We start from the raw sequence: 20140 nt of genomic DNA on the forward strand, positions 1-20140 counted from the left end.
AATGTTGACACATATCAGAATATAAAGTGAAAAACACAGAAGCATTCCAATGACAGTCTCACAAGGAAAGAGAGGGGTAAGTTAGGTGAGAAACAGGGAGAGCTGGGTGGATGAGAGAGAGATGTATGGCAGATAAGAGAGTGACAAAGCAGTAGAACTTTATGATTTATAGTGGGATAGAAAGCCCAGATCTTTGTTAAGTCCTGGTCTGGTAGATGTCAAAATATTTCATCATTTTGACTTAAAAGATCTTGCGTTCCTGGATTGTCTTAAAATTTCCTTTTAGTGTTCTTACCATAAGATCATTGCTGTACTAGTCCTGTCTTTCACCGGGGAGGGGCTTCAATCAGGGCAATTGCCCTGGGCCCCATACTTATCCAAAGCTTATGGAGGCACGGCCTACTGCAAGGTTTGCAGCATGTTTAACAGTGGCCCTGTCCTTCACTTACACAGTCCTCAGATACGTTGGGATAGACCAACTTTCATTCTAATGAATACCACACTTGTATAGAAACATGAACTAAACAAAAAACAGGATCCTAATGGGCTCAAAGCATATCATGTCAAACGTGCCCAGAGATCCATGCGGCATGGAGGTCACAGTACCTTTGTAGCACAGGTCCCTTTAAAATACATTTAAAGAATTATTCCACTCAAGTCTTAAGAGGCATCTTGACTTTTACACCAGAACCAGCCCTTTCAGAATTGGTTTGCTGTTGATGGCATTCACGGAAGAATAAACTAATGATGCTCACTTAAAAGAAGCCTAAAATTGAAGACAGATTCCCGCAGATGACATCCATACACAAATTAAGTATTATTTTCATGGAAAAGTACTTAGAGTAAATACTTAAGTCTTTATGAAATCCATGACAGAAAAACAGCTCTGTAGTGAATCTGCCCATAATGGACTAATATATATAAGGTAATTTATTCAAACCATTCATCCAAAAATATTTCCAGGAGTAACCATGCCGTACCCAGAATCAGACAAGTGCCAAAATTTATTCCAGAAAACAAAGCAAGCGGATTGTGATTTCTCACATTTAATTAGGATTATGAAGCACAGTATGGCGATTGTGTAATAAATCTGTATACCGGAATACACATTAGTGCATCTAGTTCTTGAACTTGAGTTATTGCACACAAATGAAATTATACAGAGACCTGTGTATAACACATGCAGAACTTCATGAAAAGCCAAGTACCTTCAGACTTAGAAAAATCAGACTATGCACAATAGTTCTGATGGTGAAATAAGAGTTTAACATATTCGGATACTGCAATTAAAAGTAAATAGAAACATCTTAAAATAATTTGCAAATATATTAAATGTTTACAGAGACAAAGTGCCACTTCAAAGGGAAAAAAAGCCTTCACTTGTTTTTTTCCAGACACTAATACACAAATTATTTTTGCATCATGTGGCACAAAATTATACAGCAAATTTAAAAGAGGTTAATTCTCAACAAAAATTAATATATTAGAATTTGTAAACTAAATTAATATCGACAGCCATTGAAAAAACAACAAAAAATCATTGGCAACATTAAGTACTGGAACTGACTTGACAGTTGAAAAAACATCAGATATGGTAGTGTTTCAGTTACTGATTTTAACACATTAATCTTCTGATCACAAAACCAATTGGAAGCCACCTTCTTGACACAATATAGCCATTTAAATGGAGAAGGGAAAATGTTCTTAGCTATAAATTTATGGTCAACTTTGTTTCAAATGTTTCAAAAAAACATTTCACCTACAAAAGTTACTCTTCAATTTGTAAAGCCTTTGTAAGTACATATTGGCATCTGGGTTAGATCATAACTGGAAATCTTCTATGAGAAATATACAATTAAGGCTCTCTGTATTCAAAAGGCAAGATTATTAAATATTTCTGGTCAGTAAGCACAGTGTTAAAACATTTTTACATGTGCTGAGCATTACAGTTAGGTTTAACAAAGGCTTTTCCTTTATCTAGTTTGATAAACAGACCTCGATTTTATTTGTCAGCTGTTCGCGGTGAATGTCCCTCACTTTGGCTCGTGGCTTTTCCTAAACTGCTTCAGGTCATACAATAACCAAACCTTTTACCAGGGGCCACAGAACATTTTTGCTTGGAGGGAGGAAAGAGGGGAAAATAAACCAAGCTTTGTACCTGCCTCCCCTCTGCACCAGCTCTGTAGCTACTGCTGACACAAAGCAAAAAGATGGCAGGGCTCATGACCCTAGTGGCCTGCTACCTATGCCTTTCTCTCTCTATGCTCAAAAGCATACATGTTTTACAGCTACTTGCTTCCAACAGTACAATTTTACATTTTGCAGGCTAATAATTTAATATACCTACTCCACTCGGCTCATAAAGTTACTTGCATGTTTTTTTGTCCCTGCAAATGTGCTATGTTTGATGGCTTGCAAGTCATGGACTACATAAGACATAAAAATAAAAAATGAACTGGGCACGTTCCCTGCCAGAAGTTAGGAATGGGTTTCTCTAATTTTAAGAGTGTATTTTTTTTTCTCAATGAGGTGATGATCATTTAGTCACACAGACATCCCTTCTATGTATTGTATGCATAACCACACTGTAAAAAAAAAAACCACGCTTCCATATCTAGCACACCAATTAGTGAAAGGACAAATGCTCAAGTGTCTCACTGTAAAATCCTTACGGCAGCCATACATAATTAACATACAAATGGAATGTAATATATATACAAACCTGAAAGGAATGAGAATCATAAACCAAGCAAACTGAGCAAAGAACTGTCCTCTTAAAAAGGGTGACAAGTTAGGAACCAATCAGAGCACAGAAACAAGAAAAAAAAAGGCTTAATACTGTAAACTAAGTCTTCACATTCAGGGTTAGCCGGCGGCCTCTGTGACGGGATCCTTCGAAGGGCATGTAGAAGAGCGAGGATCCATGGCTGAGTGCATTATAGGGATATAAATGTCATCCATGTTTGGCATCACAAAAATTTTCTGTAGAACATAAATACAAAAATGTTATAAATATCTGTGATAAATTCCTGAGCTGGCATAAATACAAATAAATTACTTTCTAATGCAGGAATATGTTCTCTACATCAAGCAGTGAGGCCTATACAATTCCCACTTCTAAACATATGCTTGGTTTATAAAATGTTTACTGTTTAGTAGGCTCTTGGCGCTAAGAATCAGGAATGAGGGCTTTAACAGCATTGGGACTTGAAGCAGCACTTCAACAAGGCATCTCACTTAAGTCATGCAACTTCCGTTCCTTCCTAACCAGAAACCTATAATGGAAGTTGGTTGGGAGTTCCAAATGTTTAGAAAAGTACATTTAAACACCCAGTGGTACAAACCTTTTCTGTCTACAAAAAGCTTCCTCATTTCATGATATCCTGAATGCATCGCCCATTTAGAAAAGAATCCCGAGTACAAAAGTTAGCTAACCCCTCATCTTTTATAGTTTAGCTATTTACTTTACTAACTATGCATGTCACAGTGCCACAACTTAAGAGATCAAGAAAACAAGACCTGCACTGTGAAAGCAATACATAAAAAGGTGCTAAAAACTGCACACGCAATTTAAATGAATAACGAGCCAATTGGCTTAACAAGCAATTACTGGCGCTAATTGGATTTAAAATTTACACTAGCAAATGCTAAATGTGGGTCCAAAAAGGGGGTGTGGCCACAGGATTGGGGGCGGATCGGGAGCGTTTCCAAAATGTACAGCTCCTTGTGACTCTGGGCAAGTCACTTAACCCTCCATTGCCCCATGTAAGCCGCATTGAGCCTGCCATGAGTGGGAAAGCGCAGGGTACAAATGTAACAAAAATAAAATAGATACTATTGGAGATTCTACATGGAATGTTGCTACTATTGAGATTCTGTTGCTAGGAGATTCTCCACGGAATGTTGCTACTATTGGAGATTCTACATGGAATGTTGCTATTCCACTAGCAACATTCCATGTAGAAGGCTGTGCAGGACGTCAGACTCACAGAAGCAGAAGCCTGCGCGGCCACACTGGTGATCTGCAAGGGCCGACTTCTACATGGAATGTTGCTAGTGGAATAGCAACATTCCATGTAGAATCTCAAATAGTAGCAACAGTGGAGGAGTGGCCTAGTGGTTAGGGTGGTGGACTTTGGTCCTGAGGGGTGGCCTAGTGGTTAGGGTGGTGGACTTTGGTCCTGAGGAACTGAGTTGGATTCCCACTTCAAGCACAGGCAGCTCCTTGTGACTCTGGGCAAGTCACTTAACCCTCCATTGCCCCATGTAAGCCGCATTGAGCCTGCCATGAGTGGGAAAGCGCGGGGTACAAATGTAACAAAAATTAAAAAAATAAAAAATAACAGGGATCCATGTCTAGTTTAGGAATGGGGACTTAACACCGAGGTTTCACTGGTGTAAATGGTCATGCCTAAATGTAGTCACAGTTCCCGGTGCAAAGAACTATTTTCAAGTGCCATTTATAGAATTTAGTCCAATATGCTTTAGCTTTTCCCTATATCTCTACTCACCTTCCCTACTCCCTCTATCCTCAATACACTGGGTAATACAGACTGGTTTGCAGTGTTCCTTCATAGGTCAGACTGATCTTTAAATGTAAGAGGATCTACAGAGTTCTAAACATTTATCATGATTCGCAGTTAAGAGTTGCATCACACAGTCAGATTCATATTTACTGTAATCAACAGGTTTGCAACCCACAGCGGGACATATACATATGGATTATAGCAAAAAGACCTCTTTGGGCATGCCTCACTGAACCATAACAAAATGCTTTGTGTGTACAGTCAGAAATGAACTCAGTGAATAAAGGGCTCAAAAACACCGTAATGTCCAAGTACAACATGACCTGGAATGTCTTACAAATGTTCTAAATTTGCTTATTTAAGAGAGCTGTAATACAATCTCTCTGCTTATGCCTCCTTGTAACAGATACAAAAACCTTCATCTAGTAGTCAAAATGCCATTTGTCATATTATTCTTATGCACTAGGGAACTCTGAATTGCACGGTACTGGCAAAGTTCAAGTGTGTTTTAACCTTTAAAAGAACTGAGAAGTGACATGAATGCATTGCAAAGAACACCTGAAGAGAAGCCACTGTACTGGCAGCTGTGACTGCAACTTATTTATTTATTTTGTTACATTTGTACCCCGCGCTTTCCCACTCATGGCAGGCTCAATGCGGCTTACATGGGGCAATGGAGGGTTAAGTGACTTGCCCAGAGTCACAAGGAGCTGCCTGTGCCTGAAGTGGGAATCGAGCTCAGTTCCCCAGGACCAAAGTCCACCACCCTAACCACTAGGCCACTCCTCCACTGTTGCTACTATTTGAGATTCTACATGGAATGTTGCTATTCCACTAGCAACATTCCATGTAGAAGTCGGCCCTTGCAGATCACCAATGTGGCCGCGCAGGCTTCTGCTTCTGTGAGTCTGACGTACGTGCAGGACATCAGACTCACAGAAACAGAAGCCTGCGCAGGACGTCAGACTCACAGAAACAGAAGCCTGCACAGCCTTCTACATGGAATGTTGTTAGTGGAATAGCAACATTCCATGTAGAATCTCCAATAGTAGCAACATTCCATGGAGAATCTCCAATAGTAGCAACATTCCATGTAGAATCTCCAATAGTATCTATTTTATTTTTGTTACATTTGAACCCTGCGCTTTCCCACTCATGGCAGGCTCAATGCGGCTTACATGGGGCAATGGAGGGTTAAGTGACTTGCCCAGAGTCACAAGGAGCTGCCTGTGCCTGAAGTGGGAATCGAGCTCAGTTCCCCAGGACCAAAGTCCACCACCCTAACCACTAGGCCACTCCTCCACTGTTGCTACTATTTGAGATTCTACATGGAATGTTGCTATTCCACTAGCAACATTCCATGTAGAAGTCGGCCCTTGCAGATCACCAATGTGGCCGCGCAGGCTTCTGCTTCTGTGAGTCTGACGTACGTGCAGGACATCAGACTCACAGAAACAGAAGCCTGCGCAGGACGTCAGACTCACAGAAACAGAAGCCTGCACAGCCTTCTACATGGAATGTTGCTAGTGGAATAGCAACATTCCATGTAGAATCTCCAATAGTAGCAACATTCCATGTAGAATCTCCAATAGTATCTATTTTATTTTTGTTACATTTGTACCCTGCGCTTTCCCACTCATGGCAGGCTCAATGCGGCTTACATGGGGCAATGGAGGGTTAAGTGACTTGCCTAGAGTCACAAGGAGCTGCCTGTGGCTGAAGTGGGAATCAAACTCAGTTCCTCAGGACCAAAGTCCACCACCCTAACCACTAGGCCACTCCGCAATCCCACAACAGGAATGTCTGCCGTGAATGAACACTGGCAACTACCATATTATCGCTGGTCTAATATGTTAAAAAAAAAAAAAAAAAAGAACCCAAAGACTGCTGGCGGAAATGTGGGGGAGTGGGGACCATGGGTCATATTTGGTGGTCAAGTCCTAAAGCTCAGGCCTATTGGAAGGGGGTGAATTCGCATCTGCAGGTTTGGGTGGGTAAATCTGTGCAGTGGCATCCTTTAATTTTCATATTTGGGCAGCGGCCTGAGGGCTTTACGTTGGACCAGTGGCTTCTGACGAGAGGAGCCTTGCATGCAGCGCATATAAATTTAGCACAGAGTTGGAAGTCGCCCAAAGTTCCCTCAACGGTGCATTGGATCACTAAGGTGTGTTATATATGTGAAATGGAGAGACTAACCGCAGTAAGAAGAAAAACTATGCCCGCATGGGAAAGGGTTTGGGGACCCTTTCTACAAAAATGTTCTGGTTAACTGGGCTATACATGGGAAGTTGGAGAAGGTGTAGGGAGAGGGGGAGAGGGGAGGTAGGATAAGGGTTGGGGGGGGGGGGGGATTTACAGTATTGAAATGTTAAAAACAAAAAATCTGAAGTATGCATCTGTTATAGCATTGTTATTTCAATGTTTGCTTAAAGCCCACCTCTTCAATGCTGCGTTCGGCACCTAACCCTTACTGTTCAGTGAATCCAGACTGCCCCAATTTGACTGCCCCTATCGGACCGACCGTTCACTTGTCTATTAGATTGTAAGCTCTTTGAGCAGGGACTGTCTCTCTTTGTTAAATTGTACAGCGCTGCGTAACCCTAGTAGCGCTCTAGAAATGTTAAGTAGTAGTAGTAATATTACTTCTTTTGCCAAATACTCCTTGAGGGTTTATGTGGAACTGTAGTTTATTCTAATGTCGAGACTTGAGGAGGAGATGTACTTATTTTGCAATGCATAATAAAGACTTCTGCAAATTAAAAAAAAAAAAACAAAAAAAACAAAGCTATATTTATACTTATTTTGTAAAGGTTATTCTAAAAGGCTTTACCAGAAATTCCTGTTCCAGTTTCCTCTCTATCCAGTCAGTCACATGAACCAGCGTTACTTCTCGCTCTCCAAGTTTGGGACGAGCTTTTAACTCCAGGAAAGGTGGCTTTCGGAAGCCATACCTTTGAAAACAACGGGAAAAAAAGCTGCTGTATAAGTAGAAGGTTGTAGTAAAATAAAATGCATCAAGAACATAAGCCTTAAGAGCTAAAATGCAGGAAGCAAAATAGAAAGGAAATAACAGCAAAAGGTCAAAGTAATGCTGATAACATTTTCAAGCCCGAACCTATTAACATGTATTGCTCTTTGGAGCAGATGCAGTTTTGCACATCTCATAGGATTTTATTCATCTAGAAGATTATATTACAGGAAATCTCACTAAAAGGTTCTTTAGAGAAATGTTTGCAGTTTAAATGAAGACAAATAAATGGCAACCAAACTAAAAATAGATTCTCTGTTCTCAAAGGCTTCATGATGCTATTCAATATACAGAGGGAGCCATCAGCCTTAGTAAGTATTACACCCACGGGATCAGTAGAATTCTTTTCATCTCTAATGCATCAATGCTATTTAAAGGAAGAACATGAGCAAGAGTGAAAAGCAAAAGGCTTTCATGGAAGGGAAACAATACACATCATCAAAAGTTAGAATGGCTCTATGTATCCTAGACGTCAAAAGAATGGAACGCCTAGTTCAGAGGTAGGCAATTCCAGTCCTCGAGAGCCGAAGGCAGGTCAGGTTTTCAGGATATCCACAATGAATATGCAGGAGATAGATTTGCATGGAGGCAGTTGCCTACCCCTGGCCTACTTGATAACAGTTATGTTATTGGCTTGGAATTATGGACTGAGATATTAGTTCATTAACTTAGGGGCCCCTTAGACTAAGCCGTGTTAGGCGCCAACATGCACCTAATGCAGTAAACATGGCCTAACGCGGGACACGCTAAAGTGTTCCGCATTAGTTTTGCTAACCACATGCTAAATTTGGGGTATGTCAGGGGGCAGAGAGTAGGCGTTCCTGCATTAACCAATTAGCACATCTACATTACTGCGTGCTAATGATTAGTGAATGGATAACTCCGGAGGAAGGTAGCGGTAAGTTCTTCCACAGTAATTTTAAGAATGGCCACTCATTAATGGCAACATTAGGCAGGGCCGTTAACGGAATAAAAGAATATCGGGTTTTTACGGCCTCGGTATAAATGGCCTTAGGGTGTGGGAAAGACCCATGTAAGGGCACGCTAAGGCCACTTAGTAATAGGGCCCCTTAAAGAGGCAGTACCATTTATATAAAAAGGTGCCGCTCTGAATTGTCATGCTATAGAAATACATTAACAAGTTCCCTCACCCCGTGTTCCTGTACATACCATATCCTGTCTGTAGGAGGCGGTGGAACGTTCACTGCTAGTGTTCCTTTACACTCTTGTACTTCCACTGTCAGCAACAATGGCGTATTTGACACTTCTTCAATCTTCTTTTTAATGAATTCTGTCTCTGTGGCCTTCTGAAAATATTTGGACTTGGTAATTTTATCTACAAACCTCATGATTTTGCTTGTTCTATGTGGTCCGACATATCTACAAAATTTGGAATGAGAAAATGTGTCAACAAAATACACACAACTGTAGTATAATATCATATGTTTATCTTTGTGCCACATGATATTCTGCCCCTTGACAGAAAAATGAGGTGGTTTACAAATTAAAAAATAAAAGTTAGAGAAAACAAGCACTCAGTTTACAAAAAAGTAAAGAAAAGACAAAATATCCAAGTGGGAGATATTAATAAGCCAATGATGAGGGTGCCCGTCCTTCTGCCGACCACGACCGTGGCGAGGTCTATATTGAAAGAAGAGTTTTGAACTTTGTATACGATTCTGTTCAAAGCAAGCACACAAAAAAACCCCACAAATGGACCTTCAGGAGCAGGACAATGAAAAGTTCTTTACTGAAGAGACCAGACACGGGCTGTGTTTCGGCAAACAGTCGCTTGCATCAGGGGTCCCAAATATCTGCAGGATTTCTCGTTAAATTGTGTAGATCTGCTACTAACAGAGCACAACAAATAATCCAGCTCAAACGTCGGAGTATGTTCGTATGATAGAGATATCTATAGAAGACTTGCCCTGTGCTTGCTTTGGACCCTCTCATTTATCCTTTATCCCCACAGATGGGGGAAGAAAGAAAAAGAAAACTGAACACCTAGTTGAATCAAAGCACGCATGTGAAATAGGTGGGGTAAAGAAAAAACATTCTCTAAGAGTGAAAAGAACGATTGGGGGACACAGGGAATAAGCAGTGATATACAGGTGAGGAAAGCTTTGTGTGCCAACAAGAGGATTCTGAACGAAACACAGTAAGAAACCAGTAGCCAGTGGTTTTCAATGAGGAGAGGTGTCACTCGACTGCAATGATGAGCATTAGACAGGAGTTTCACACTAGTGGTCTGGACTGTATGAAGATGTTTAAGGTCTGCAACCTTTACACTGGCATAGACAACGTTATAATAGTCTGGACAGGAGGTAACTAGGGTGTGTACCAAAGAGTGCACTGAGGAAGTTCTAAAAAGCACTTTAAGAGAAAATACAAGAACGTAAGACCTTTGAAGTCAGAATGATTGAATATTTTAACACCCAACAGAAAGGACTTAACAAGGATCTGGGGTTCCTAGCCCATTATAAACCATAAAGCTGTATTTCTCTGTTGATCACCCCACCCCTCACCTATCCACACCCACCCTGTTAGAATATCAATGATATGCTTTGATGTCCCCATGCATACCTCCGACCCACCCCATCCTCCCACCCTGTCAGACTGTCATAGTAATGCTTGAATGTTTTCACTTATATACACTGTCAGCTAGCACATTTGCTTATTTCCGATCTGAGGAAGAAGGGCAACCTTCGAAAGCTAATCAAGAAATGTATTAAGTTATGTCCAATAAAAAAAGTATCATCTTATTTTCTTTTCCATGTTTTATTTTGTTTGATTTCTATCGATAAGAGAAAATATTAAAAGCAAAAAATGAAGACCTAATTGTAACTGAGATCCACTTCTCAAAGGATAATTGCAAGTCAAGGACCACACCCAAATATTTAAAAGGGCTCCATTATTAGTAGAAAAGAGCCCAGAAAGGTGGGGGGAAACAGACGGATTGGATGACCTCTCTGTAACCCATGCAGCTAAAGTTTTCTGGTCATTAAGCCAAGTAGCTACTGTGTCTAAACAAGTATTCATGGCGCAAGAAGATGGATCAAAATAACCACCTAACAAGATGTTGTCATCATAAAAGAACTGCCAAGGTCCTTTATTAGTCTGACCAATGAGAACAGAAAAAATTTACACACACAAAAAGAGAACAGACCCCTGGGCTACCCTGCAGTGTAACTGATATTCAGGGGGATAAAGGAGGATATCAAAGATGCTGACATATGTATTATCAGTTTGTTTTTATTTTCATTATTCCTTTTTTTCTTGAAGGCACTTCACAACACGTCACTTTCATGGATTAAACATTGGGCTGTTTATATTAGATTGTAAGCTCTTTGAGCAGGGACTGTCTTTCTTCTATGTTTGTGCAGCGCTGCGTACGCCTTGTAGACCTATAGAAATGCTAAATCGTAGTAGTTATATATACACATACATACATTTGTATTTCTCTTTTGTTTACAACAGTTTATTTGGTGTCAGGAACATAACTCGCCAATTTTGTTTCCCTTCAAGCGTCTACGAAAAGGTAAAAATTTTTAGTTTTACTTTTTTAGTTTTATTATTTCATCTCCTTTGCCTTGTTTTTTTCATTTCCTGTCTTTTTTTTCTCTGTTTATTCCCTTAATCATTTAATCTATTCATATTATTATATTATTTCATTTGTGTTTCAATACATATGTTGTTCTGATGTCATTAATAGACCCCTGAGGGAGGCCTTTTGTGCCAAAACACGGCCCGTGTAGGATCAAGATTTTACACGCTTTTGATATTTCAAGATTGTATGCACATTGGAGAATTGTTGGAGAATGAAGAATTTTAAGAAGCTTTGAACTTCACATTTTAGACTGATTTCCTGGAACACGACCCTTCCACTTTTTTTTGTTTCTCTTTGAGCAGTATGGGAGTTTGCTGTTCCTTCTGTTTGCTTATCAGTTTACCATTCATAATTGCATCTTCAAACAATACTGCATTTACCCAGCTTACTGTCTTCATTAAGAAAACAACTGTAATATGTGATCAAGCAATGAAATATTTGGTAAACTGAAACTTTATATATCTGACACCTTATGAACTGAAGCATTCTACTGAATCTCTCGTCTTACCTATAATAGTAAACTCATTGGGGGGGGGGGGGGGGGGGAGGAGAGAACAAGGTGGTGATATGAACAACCTTGGAAAAAGCTATGGCATTTCCCTCTTTATTGATGTGGTCTACAACCTCCAACAGGTGGAAATGAAGAAGTGTTGCTGATAGACCAATGTGCAGAAAGTGGATTCGACTACTCTATTTACAGAATCTTTTACGTGCAGCACTGTGTAAGTCTAGTAACACTATAAAAGTAAAGAGTAGCAGAATTGGTGAGAAATAGAAAGATCCCAGATGCCCTATAAGGGGCTCTGCTCAGGTGCTGATGAAAGAAAGGGCTGATATTGAACCTGGTTCTTAACAAATGGAGATGTCTCTGACATCATCTGTTTCAGATAGATTTTTGTGTGTGTATTACCTGAAGGCAATATGTGTTCCATAAAATCATTATTTTATAGTACAATGTAATACAAAATGGGAGGACCTCAGTGTCAGTCTGAGCCACTGTTAAAACTACTGCTACAGCATATATGTAAATGAACACTCTGCTTTTAGAGAAACTCATTCGATACTCAGCACCCATCACTGGTCCACCTCATATGTGAAAGTGCCGAAATGTGCAATTATGGAATAAAGTATTTCTTAAAACTTAATATATATCTCCAAGTTCCGAAAATTCATATAAAAATACACTTGGTAGCACTAAAATCCATCAACAACGCTAGGACCCTCACTAACAATTATAGCCTTCTAGTTCTCTTCAGGCTGAACAGAACATAATGCTAGACGCCTCCAGTTTGACAAGAGATCTTGTTTCGCTTACTACTTCAGGAACTGGCATCTGGTCCTTAGATGATAGCGCCTGCCAATTTCACTGCAGTTTTAACAGCGACTCAGACTGACACTGAGGTCCTGCCATTTTATATTATATTGTATGATAAGGATATGATGATTTTGTGGGAAATATTGCCTTTGACGGAGCTTGACGTACCAACTCAAGAAGTCTATTTCAGGCATACGGTGCAGCAGTCTGGACTGGAGTCCGAATCTGTACAGTGAAATAGTATACACATACTCTTCACTAATGGAAGCAGCTATAAAATTAGCTCCATAGAGGGCAGTTCTATAATTGAGAGCCTAGTAGGACTCTATTCTATAAAAGTAACATAGGTGCCTACTTTCCTTTACAGAATACTAGTGTAACTGTCATATCACACACATCAAACATATAAATGACAAGTAACCGACTCACCCGCAAATGCGCAGCAGAGACTTCCCTCTCTGTCCCGCCCTCATGTCAAGACGTGATGACGTCAGAGGGCGGAACAGAGAGGGAAATGGACGCTGCCGCTGCCGCCTGGAGACGACGCAACATCGCCAGCACACCAACCACCACCCCCCCCCCCCCCATCCCCGACATCGTCGCTGCCGCTCCAGCCCCCCCTCCGTATCGGGCCCCCTGCACTGACATGACAGCACCTCTCACCTCCATCTGGAAGCGCTGCAGGCAGCCTGCAGCGCTTTCACACAGAGGTGAGAGGCGCTCTCATGTAAGTGCAGGGGGGCCCGGCAAGGAGGGGGGGGAGGGAGCGGCGGCGAGGAGGGTAGCTGGGTTGCTGGATATGGGGGGAGGAAAAGGGAGAGAGGATGGTTGGTGGACGGGGGAAGGCCAAGGGAGACAGCAGGGTTGCTGGACATGGATCGGGGGAGGGGAGAGAGGAGGTTTGCTGGACATGGATGGATGGAGATGAGAATTATTACATTTTACAAAACACAAATCTCGCCCGTTTTAACAGGCTTAACGGCTAGTATACGCAATAAATAATGTTAGGTGTGTTAAGTGCTTGTGACAATGTCGGAGTTATAGGCCCACCCTGCTCGGCCCCAACTCCACTCCTGTGTTTGCCTACATGTGTTTACAGAATAGCATTTAAGTGACATTTTGACATTTACACACATCTACATACATGCATATACACCACTATTCTAATGAAATACATATGTAACTGGAGTGTAACTGAGTGTTTACATTATAGAACTACTCTGCTAATGTTCAAAAGCATTGTGTTTTGACAATCACGAGATTAACAAAGTCACTGTAGTTCTCTTATGGGTTTTATTATAACTTGACTGGATTCTGATCAGAAGACTGTAAACATTCTAACCAATGGAAAAAAAAAAAGGTGAGTAAAAGACCAATCATTGGTGTGGGCAGGTGAAACAGGTACTGGAATTCCAGACTCTTGGCTTTATGTGAAATGCTAGCTTACATCTTGTAATTTTAGATTTTTCGAAGAAGATTGCAAAAAATGGACTCAGAAAGAGGCAGGTACAGTACTTAATGGCAGTAGTGTAGGGTTAGAAAAGAATGTTAGGGCATAAACAGTGAAAGATTGATTAAAATACACCGAGGGTGGGGTCACGTGACGCGATGAGCGGGAGAAGACGCTGAGTGCGCAGCTCCTGCCTTCCCTTAGATTCTTTATCAAAAATTCGTCCTAAAAATTGGATACAATACCCCACAAACGAAGGTAAACGAAGAGTGCTTAAAAGGAGAAAAGTTTAATACCAATTTGGAGGAGAATGACATCTAAGATTACCAGAAAAGATAGAGAAAAGACCCGGCCGCCCGATGACAAGATGGCGGCTCCGGCGAGCCCGGGGACATCAGCGGTGGGATCCGCGTGGGCAGCCGAGATTGTTGGGGAGGTTACTCAAGCATTGGAAGCCATATTGGAGAAAAAGCTGGGAGCGCTGGATAACAAACTAGAACAACTACATAATAGCGTAACGCAGATACAATTGGACATGGGACAATATCAACAACGGGCAAGTGATACGGAAGATCGTGTGGACAAAGTGGAAACAGAAGTAAGCCGCTTACAAAAACTAGTAGCTACTTACGCCGATAAAATCGAGGACCTCGAAAACAGATCGAGGCGTAACAATCTTCGCCTCGTGGGGCTTGCTGAAGATTTAGGAGAACGAGACCTGGCCAAATACCTTGAGACGTGGCTTACCAAAGAACTACAACTACCAACGGAGCTGGGCCCGCTGCGAATTGAAAGAGCGCATCGGCTGGGCCTTAAGCAGGGAGCAGAAGGGCGGCCCAGGGTAGTTATTTGTCGCATACTTAATTTTGCCCACAAGGTAGCCATTTTGCAGGCGATGAGAGGTGGAAAAGATCTACACAGTGGCAATAGGAAAGTATTATGCTTTCAAGATTACTCTGCCGCGGTAGCGGCGCAACGAAAGAAATTTTCCCCAGTGTGCTCGGAGTTGATACAGCGAAAAGTTAGATTTGCACTGATGTATCCAGCGAAATTGCGAGTAACCCACCAAACGGGAAATAAAATATTTACCACAGCAGAGGAGGCGAAAGAGTTCCTAGATCAACTGGAAGGAGAAAAATGAAGTGCTACTAAGCTCAAATGAAGAATATATAAAACTAGAAGAGATAAATAACCAATGCACCAATTGGGGGCACTAAGCTCAAGAGATCTCAACAGAAAGACAATGATAATTAATAGTATTCTCACCCTGAAGCTGAGACTGTGTTTAACCAACATAGCAGAACAGATATGGGTGTAAACAGTAGAAAACATCAACGAAAGAATAAAACACAGAACTCAACTATGAACTTGGTCCCAATGGATGACTCTACATTATAAGGGAGGCTGAGCTTACAAAAAAAGGATACAGTAAGACTGAACTGAAATACAGACTGAGCAATTTTGAAGAAGAGCCCCAACTAAACTCACTAATTTAACTATAACAAATATCTTGATTCAATCTGACAGCAGTTAATACAGAGATGAAGAAAGGTATGATGAACAATTTGTTAAGCTGTTGTTACTATTAAACTAAGCGCAGAATTTTGGATTCAAAATAGGTATGACTATTATGGAAATAGTAAGACATAAGAAGCAATTTTAAAGAGAGCTTTAAAGAGGATGTTGGGGCTTAGTTGGAAGGACCCAAATCATATACGTGGGACTATAATTGACATAGAAGAAAATGTTATAACCATAGAAGCCCTGGATTACAAATGAAGTTGTCTTATGGCAGGAACGGGACATAGATGATGAAACACTGATCTGGCCGGTGGAAACCATATAGGTTTATGAGAATGATCATCATAGACTTATTGAACTAACCTAATAGCAGATAGTACAAGGAAGAAGAGAAGAATGTTGAGTAATTATAAAACATTGCATTGATATTTATGTTAAGTTGCACTGTATGGTTAAAGGTTAAAATGTGTTAGTAATCGATAGAGGGGTCAAAAATATGTAAAAGATTCATCAGCGAGCTAATATATAGAGGGAAACAGTAGGACGAATATATTGCATACAAATGAGAACAGGGGGAAAACAAAAAAGGGAAAGGCGTCGAAGGTGACCTAATTCCAATAGGAATAGAAGGGGATAGTAGGGGGGGAGAGGGGATTCCCAGGGGAAGGGAAGGGACAGGGGAGGGGGGGAGGGAGGGAGGGTACAGGAGACATTACCAGAAAACACAAGTGATACCTGAAAAGAAAGATAGATTATTCGCCCGATTATTTGAACGGGGGGGGGGGGGGGGGGCTGGAGGCTGGGCTGGCTCCTCTCGGACATCAAGATCATGTAAATATGGAGATGGAAGGCCAAGGCAGATACACTAATTAAGGTTATTACATGGAATGTTGGGGGCATCCCTTCGCCTATAAAAAGATCAAAAATCTTAAGACACCTCCAAAGGCTTAGGGCTGACATAGCCTTTTTACAAGAGACACATTTAACTGCAGAAGAACATGCTAAATTGAATAAATGGTGGGTGGGGGAATGTATGTCAACAGCAGCGGTGGGGAGAAAAAGGGGAGTAGCAATTCTAATTAGAAAAGGAATAACAAATCACATTCATAAGATAATCCAGGATCCTGAGGGACGTTATGTGTTAGCTATTGTCACAATTAATAGACAAAAACTCTTATTGGGCAGTATATACGCCCCAAATGTCCTAGATCTTAAATTCTACAAAAAATTAGTGGCAAAAATAGCACGTTTAGAATCTATACCAATAATACTAGGAGGAGATTTTAATATGACCTGGGACCCACAAGTGGACCGATCGCACCCTCCGGCAACAATCCACCGTACACAAACTAGAGGACTACCTGAATTGTGCACTACACTAGATCTCATAGATATATGGAGGACGTTGCATCCTGGGATCAGAGAATATACACATATGTCAAGAGCTCATGGTACCTCTTCCAGGATTGACTACCTATTAACATCAAGCACATTATTTCCCACAATTAGAGACGCTGATATAGGACCATGCGTTATCTCGGATCATGCGACGGTACATATGAATTGGATGGGGGGAGGGGAAGAAGAGAAATTTCGGGGGTGGACGTTCCCAACGTATTTAGTAAATAATGTGAGATTTCGAGAACATTTACAAACGAAATGGGCAGAGTATAAACATTTTAATGAAGACACAGTACTAACTTCAACTAGTTTTTGGGAAGCTGCAAAGGTGGTCTTGCGGGGAGAAACTATCAGTTTTACTACCCAATACAAGCGTGCAAGAGATAGGGAAATCCTGCGATTGGAGAAACAAATGAGAGAAGTAAATAGACATTATGGCTTAAATCCTTGCCCTCGGCTTAGACAGGAGATATTAGAAATACAGGCGACTTATAACTCCTTATTACATGATAGGGAAGTGAAATCCCAAACATATTATAGATTCCAATTGTATAAATTTGGGAATAAGGGAGGGAAACTTCTGGCAAGAGTTATTGCCCCTAGATACGCTTCCAGAAATATCACTAGTATTAAAACACAAGAGGGAAATGTGATACATTCCAATAAAGAAATTAGACAGGTATTTAAAACATATTATCAACACTTATATAGTTCCACAGAACAAGAAGGGCTATCAGGCACGCAATATCTCCAAAACCTTACGATTCCACAGATAAATGAACATGACTGCAATCTACTGAACGCGGAGATTAGTGAGGATGAGATCACATGGGCTATAAGACATAGCAAGATGGGTAAAGCGCCAGGGCCCGATGGATACAAAGCAGAATTTTATAAATTAATGGGAGAATCGATTGTACCTACATTAACTAAAGTGTTTAAAGAATGGATATCAAAAGGTACATTACCTGAACATTTAAATCTAGCGCGTATAATTGTGTTTCCAAAGCCTAATCGAGATGAGCAACTAGTAACATCGTATCGCCCTATATCGCTTATTAATCATGAAGCAAAACTATTTGCAAAAATTTTAGCAAATAGACTAGGCCGTGTTCTCCCAAAAATAATCCATGAAGCTCAAGTTGGCTTTGTGCAGGGTAGGTCGGTAGCTAGGAATCTCAGACGAATTTTGACATCATTGGAATATTTAGAGCACACTAATGAACAAGCTTTAATGATTAGTTTTGACGCTGAAAAGGCGTTCGACAAAGTGGAATGGTCTTTCTTATATGAGGTGATGGAGGGATATGGTATAAAAGGAGAGTTTGTACAGGCTATTAAAGCTTTATATGCAGACCCTCTAGCGCAGGTAATGGTCAATGGGAACTTATCTGAGGCAATTCATATAGGCAGGGGAACGAGACAAGGCTGCCCGCTATCGCCCTTACTATTTGCACTATATCTAGACCCTCTAATTAGGGATATTCAAGAATGCCCAGCGGTGCCTGGAGTAGACATACAACACCAGCAGTTCAAAATGGCTGCATTTGCAGATGACTTGCTCATTATTATAAAGAACCCAAGAGAAGCGCTGGGTAATTTATTAGAGATTTTTAGGGAGTTTGGAGACTACTCGGGATTCACGCTAAACCTTGACAAATCAGAGGCCTTAGCTATAAATACAGATGCCCATAGCCTATGGCCCATAGATTTCCCTCTAAAGCGGGCAACTAAATCTTTTAAATATTTAGGGATTATATTACCGGTAAATACAAGAGATCTCTATGATTTAAATGTTAGCAAACTCAAAGAGCAGACCATGCACCAGTTAAACTCTTGGCAAAATCTTACGATATCCTTGACAGGGAGGATATGTTTAACAAGGATGGTAATAATGCCGAGGTGGCTGTATGTTTTACAAGTTCTACCACTAAAACTCAAGCAGACTGACATAAAATACTTTTATAAACTTCTGAGAAAATTCTGTTGGGCTGGGAAAAGGGCCAAACTTCAATTGAAATTCCTGTTAGGAGGGTGGAGACAAGGGGGAATGGGGATTCCAAATATCAAATACTACAATATGGCTTGCCTGCTAAGACAGGTTAGAGATTGGGTAATGAATGCATCGGATCATACACCACTTGAGTATGAGATAGTGTACTTCGCCCCATATAATTATCTAGCGTTATTACATACCCCGAATAAGATACTCCCCCATAGATTTAAACATAGTGTTTTGCTCCAGCCTACTAGGGAAGCGTGGAGATTTATAGGGAAACTTCTGGGGGGAGACCCCTTTAATACAGAGCTATTAACTATAAGGGGCAACCCGATGTTTGTACCGGGGATAGAGAATCAAACTTTTGTCATGTGGGAAAGAAACGGCATAGCAATTATGCAAGATATATTGGGGGGTGATGGGCATATCAAAGCAGTAACACAAATGCAAACTAACGCACAATGGAGGGATTATTTTGCGCATAGCCAACTCACGCACTATGTGCGCACACTAAATACAGATGAGATTAAGAAACACTTAGGTGAGAAAATTAGAAAATTCTTTGAAGAAATAGCTGAGGAGGTGCCATCAATCTCCAGTATACACCTGAAATTGTGGGGACTGATGCCTGAGAGAGAGTTTAGTCAACTCCGTCAGAAATGGGAAACAGATATAGGCAAGGCATTGACAGGTTGGAATATTGTAAAACAAATACAGGATATGCCTAGAATAGTAGGAGGGGCTAACCTAAGGGAATGTGCGTTTCGCATATTGCATAGGGCTTATTTTACCCAGACACAACTATACAAATCAGGGGGCATCCATACCGCTACCTGCCTGAAATGTCAGAGGGCAGATAATACGCTATATCATGCGATATGGGCATGCCCTGCAATAAAAAAATACTGGAGACATATAGCTGTATTTCTATCTACAACTGTCAATTGTGATATTGCATTGAACCCTCTATGTCTAGTGCTAGATAAACATGACGCCTTTCCCAGGCTAAACAAAGATAAAATGATGCTATGCCGCAAAACATGTCTCATTGCCAAGAAATGCATAATGCAGCACTGGACCTCTGCACACCCTCCGACTTTCTGGCATTGGCGGAACCAGGTACACCAATTGCTCACTTGGGAAGCGAGAGAGGCAAAAGGGACATACAAACGCAAAGAGCGCTTTCTAAAAATCTGGGGGTGTTATCTGGATGGGATGACTCACAGAGGGAGAAGTCGAATTCTTAACAATCTGTAATATTTGTTTTTTCTTTTTTTTTTTTTTTTTGTTTGT

The 20140-nt window shown here is 40.8% G+C and overlaps 1 protein-coding gene across 2 annotated transcripts in view; it reads right to left on the bottom strand.

The window, feature by feature from the left end:
• Window positions 1-986: 986 nt before the first annotated feature.
• Window positions 987-20140, bottom strand: part of TEX2 (testis expressed 2) — a 117138-nt gene continuing 97984 nt past the window's right edge. For both annotated transcript variants that reach the window (XM_030208419.1, XM_030208418.1), the window contains exons 10-12: window positions 8725-8934; window positions 7357-7477; window positions 987-2982 (exon numbers count right to left, since the gene is read on the bottom strand). In XM_030208419.1, coding sequence (XP_030064279.1) covers window positions 2866-2982; window positions 7357-7477; window positions 8725-8934 — 448 coding nt within the window. In that variant the 3' untranslated portion in view covers window positions 987-2865. The remainder of the gene's footprint in view (window positions 2983-7356; window positions 7478-8724; window positions 8935-20140) is intronic.

Source organism: Microcaecilia unicolor, chromosome 6, assembly GCF_901765095.1.
Source record: "Microcaecilia unicolor chromosome 6, aMicUni1.1, whole genome shotgun sequence".
NCBI classification, from domain to species: domain Eukaryota; kingdom Metazoa; phylum Chordata; class Amphibia; order Gymnophiona; family Siphonopidae; genus Microcaecilia; species Microcaecilia unicolor.